Source organism: Micropterus dolomieu, linkage group LG08 (genome assembly GCF_021292245.1).
Source record: "Micropterus dolomieu isolate WLL.071019.BEF.003 ecotype Adirondacks linkage group LG08, ASM2129224v1, whole genome shotgun sequence".
Lineage (NCBI taxonomy): Eukaryota > Metazoa > Chordata > Actinopteri > Centrarchiformes > Centrarchidae > Micropterus > Micropterus dolomieu.
The window spans coordinates 444,514-448,114 of NC_060157.1; the positions used below are offsets into that span (position 1 = coordinate 444,514).

A 3,601-nucleotide genomic window follows, 5' to 3' on the forward strand; every position below is an offset into this window, starting at 1 on the left:
CCCCCCCCCCCCCCCCACACATGCCCAGTTCAGTTCAACCTGCTGCTGCCACTCAGATCAATAACAAACCCTGAGTCTAAGCTCATGAACAGTAGAGACCACGCCCCCGAATGATCAAGCCCCGCCCACGTCCGACCAGCCTCATTGAAAAATCTGATTCAGCATCACTTTCAGATGTTTACTTTCTTACCTGGTCAGGTTCAGGTTCAGGATCAGGTTAAGGCATAACATAGCACCACTTTGGCTATTTCCTCTAAGACAAAACGCACTGAGCTAATACAGGGGGCGGGGCTTCCGCTGTGGGGGGGCGGGGCTTCCTTGTTGTCTGTGTGTGTGTGTGTGTGTGTGTGTGTGTGTGCTGGGCCTCACCTCCTCCGTTCTTGTAGCACAGGTAAGGGAACCTCCACACGTTGCCGAGTCCGACAGCAAAGCCCACGCAGGACATGATGAAGTCCATCTGCCGGGTCCACGTCTCCCGCTCCTGGTATCCTGACTCCGCCCCCGTCACCACACCTTTCTTATCCGGTCCGGCACAAACACCGCCCACCACGCCGCCGCCGGACCCCGCTGCCGACAGCGGGACGAGGCTGCCATTAGTGGCCGCGGGGGGGTAACCGCCGCCGTTAGACAGGAGGAGGGGGTTCCTCTTGGACTCCTCCAGGAGGACCAGGGAGCAGGAGGAGGCCGGCAGGGCCTGCTTCTCCATCACACCCAGTCAGGAACCAGTCGTCAGGGGTCTATATGTCGGTCTGCGTCTCACTCAGGGTTCCCCTTTAATGCCTGCAGGTTTGAGTCCAGTATCTGGTTTCCCACAGTCCCTGTCTTCGTCCCAGTTTCCCCCAAAACCAGCACAGAACCAGTCAGTACAGCAGCAGTCAGCGCTGGTTGCAGAAGTTAGTTCAGTCTCCCTTTGTCTTTTAATTTCACAGTTTTTAGTTCCTTTAAAAGGCTGAAGTCTAAAATCTCAGAGTCCTAAAACCAGTCAGCACTGGCTGCAATATAATCTCAGTCTTGTCGTCCCTCTGTCTCTTTAAAAACTCAGTTTATAATCTGTGACCTGCTCACCTTCTGTTCACCTTCTCTCAGACCCAGAAACCAGTTAGTAACCAGTCAGAAACCAGTCCGCAGCAGGTCCAGCTCAGTCCCGTACAGTCCTCCGCCGCTTCCACCGTAGATCTTCTGGTTCAGTAATAATAAATGGGATTATTATTCCCCTCAGCAGCTCGCGGATCAGCCGCAACCGGACGACCCAGAACCAGTTCTTTAATTTATCGATCCAATTTTGACCACACGGTTTGATTTCAGATTTAATGTGTAAAATTCCAAAATGGCTAGTAATAATCCGGAGACATTTCTTTTCCCGAATCGAAAATGAGAGAAAAATTTACAAACTCTAAAAATGTGAAAATAAAAACAGAAAGGGATTAACACCGACGGCCGGACCGCGACCTTCAAAAACAATCCACGAAACACTTGAATGTGAGTCTGAAGAATCGCATGGGAACAGAGAGTCACGGAGGAGACGGCGGCCTGCTGGAAGACGGAGAGGACGGAATCACAACGGTCCCCCTTTCGGAGACACACCGAGCAGCACGCAGCTTCAGACCCGGCGGCGGGCGGCGGGCGGGCGGTGCAGTCTGTGCGGGAGCTGCTGCAGCTCCATCCGAGGAGCAGGAGAGAGAGCAAAATGTCCGAACGGACCTGAACGCGTCCTCCCAGCTGTCAAATGTCCCGTTAGAGACGCTGCGAGGTATTTAAGGTCCTGCTGCTGCTGTCTGTCCGTCCGTCCGTCCGACCGGCGCCTTTATTAGGACAGGCGGCTGCTGAGGGCGACGTCACACGCACGGCCACGCCCCCTCCCTCTCTCCACGTCAGCCCCTCCGTTTTTTTTCTTCTCTACATCTCTGACGTCACAGGGATCCCCCCCCCCTCCCCATACACACTCACGCACGCACGTACGCACACACACAGGCTTGCTCATGTATCCCTGTGGGGACATCTCATTCACATAATGCATGCACGGGCCCCACCACCCCTAACCTGAACCATCACAACCCTGACCGGTAACCCAGACCCAAACCTGAGTCTGAACCCGCAAAAACACTCTGGAGTCCTCATCAGGTTAGTGTGCATTCCGGTTCAGGTCCCCACCGGGATATGAAAACATGAAAAACACAGACACACACACTCAGGCTATCGTCTCTCCGCCACTTCAGACGAACTACATTCATTCCTGGAGACTTTCCCCGACTTGAAACCAAGTCTTCACCTTAAAATATAATGATTTACGTTATGAGGACTCTTGTTTCCTCCCCACAAGAAAGACAACAACATGTGATTCACACTCACACACTCAGTCTGACTCCTCTATCAGCTGTTCATGAGTAAAAGTCCCTGCAGTGTAATTTACATCAGCACCCTGAGTTCAGTCACAGAACTGGAGGGGATCAATAGGCCTTTAAATGCATCACCAATCACCAAATATTCAAACTTAATCAGCATCAGGTTTGTTTACATCCACCTGTTTTACACATGTTCAGTTTGTGCATAAAAAACCTGAGATTAAATCACAACATTGGATTGTTTTTGTATTTTTGTGCTTGTCTGAAGTTGATGTATCAGTAAAAAAAAGTAAAACGCAAACAGACTTGGTGAATAAATGGCGACGTATCTGAAGCATGAAGAGCTGAAAACATCAGATGTGTGAGGAGCGAAGAGGACTCTGAAACCTTCCTCACATTAAGACATGAACATAACAGAAAAGTCTGTATGGGGGTAAATCACTGTCAATATTATTGTAATTGCACACAGATCCAAATATATATCTCACAATTTGTAAACACAAAAAACGATCTACAAATAGATTCAAAATCCACAAAGTCTTTGTGATCCACAAATATAAAACACGATCGACTACATTGGATTGTTTTTGTATTTTTGTGCTTGTGTGAAGTTAATGTATCAGTAAAAAAAGTACAACGCAAACAGACTTGGTGAATAAATGATGATGTATCTGAAGCATGAAGAGCTGAAAACATCAGATGTGTGAGGAGCGAAGAGGACTCTGAAACCTTCCTCACATTAAGACATGAAAATAACAGAAAAGTCTGTATGGGAGTAAATCACTGTCAATATTATTGTAATTGCACACAGATCCAAAAATATATCTCACAATTTGTAAACACAAAAAACGATCTACAAATAGATTCAAAATCCACAAAGTCTTTGTGATCCACAAATATAAAACACGATCGACTACATTGGATTGTTTTTGTATTTTTGTGCTTGTGTGAAGTTAATGTATCAGTAAAAAAAGTACAACGCAAACAGACTTGGTGAATAAATGATGATGTATCTGAAGCATGAAGAGCTGAAAACATCAGATGTGTGAGGAGCGAAGAGGACTCTGAAACCTTCCTCACATTAAGACATGAAAATAACAGAAAAGTCTGTATGGGAGTAAATCACTGTCAATATTATTGTAATTGCACACAGATCCAAAAATATATCTCACAATTTGTAAACACAAAAAACGATCTACAAATAGATTCAAAATCCACAAAGTCTTTGTGATCCACAAATATAAAACACGATCGACTAC

At 46.9% G+C, this 3,601-nt stretch overlaps 1 protein-coding gene across 1 annotated transcript in view; it reads right to left on the reverse strand.

The window, feature by feature from the left end:
• LOC123974577 (sodium- and chloride-dependent creatine transporter 1-like) overlaps positions 1-1,764 on the reverse strand; it is a 27,242-nt gene extending 25,478 nt beyond the window's left edge. Inside the window, exon 1 of the mRNA XM_046055387.1 lies at positions 370-1,764. Coding sequence (XP_045911343.1) covers positions 370-706 — 337 coding nt within the window. The 5' untranslated portion in view covers positions 707-1,764. The remainder of the gene's footprint in view (positions 1-369) is intronic.
• Positions 1,765-3,601: the final 1,837 nt, after the last annotated feature.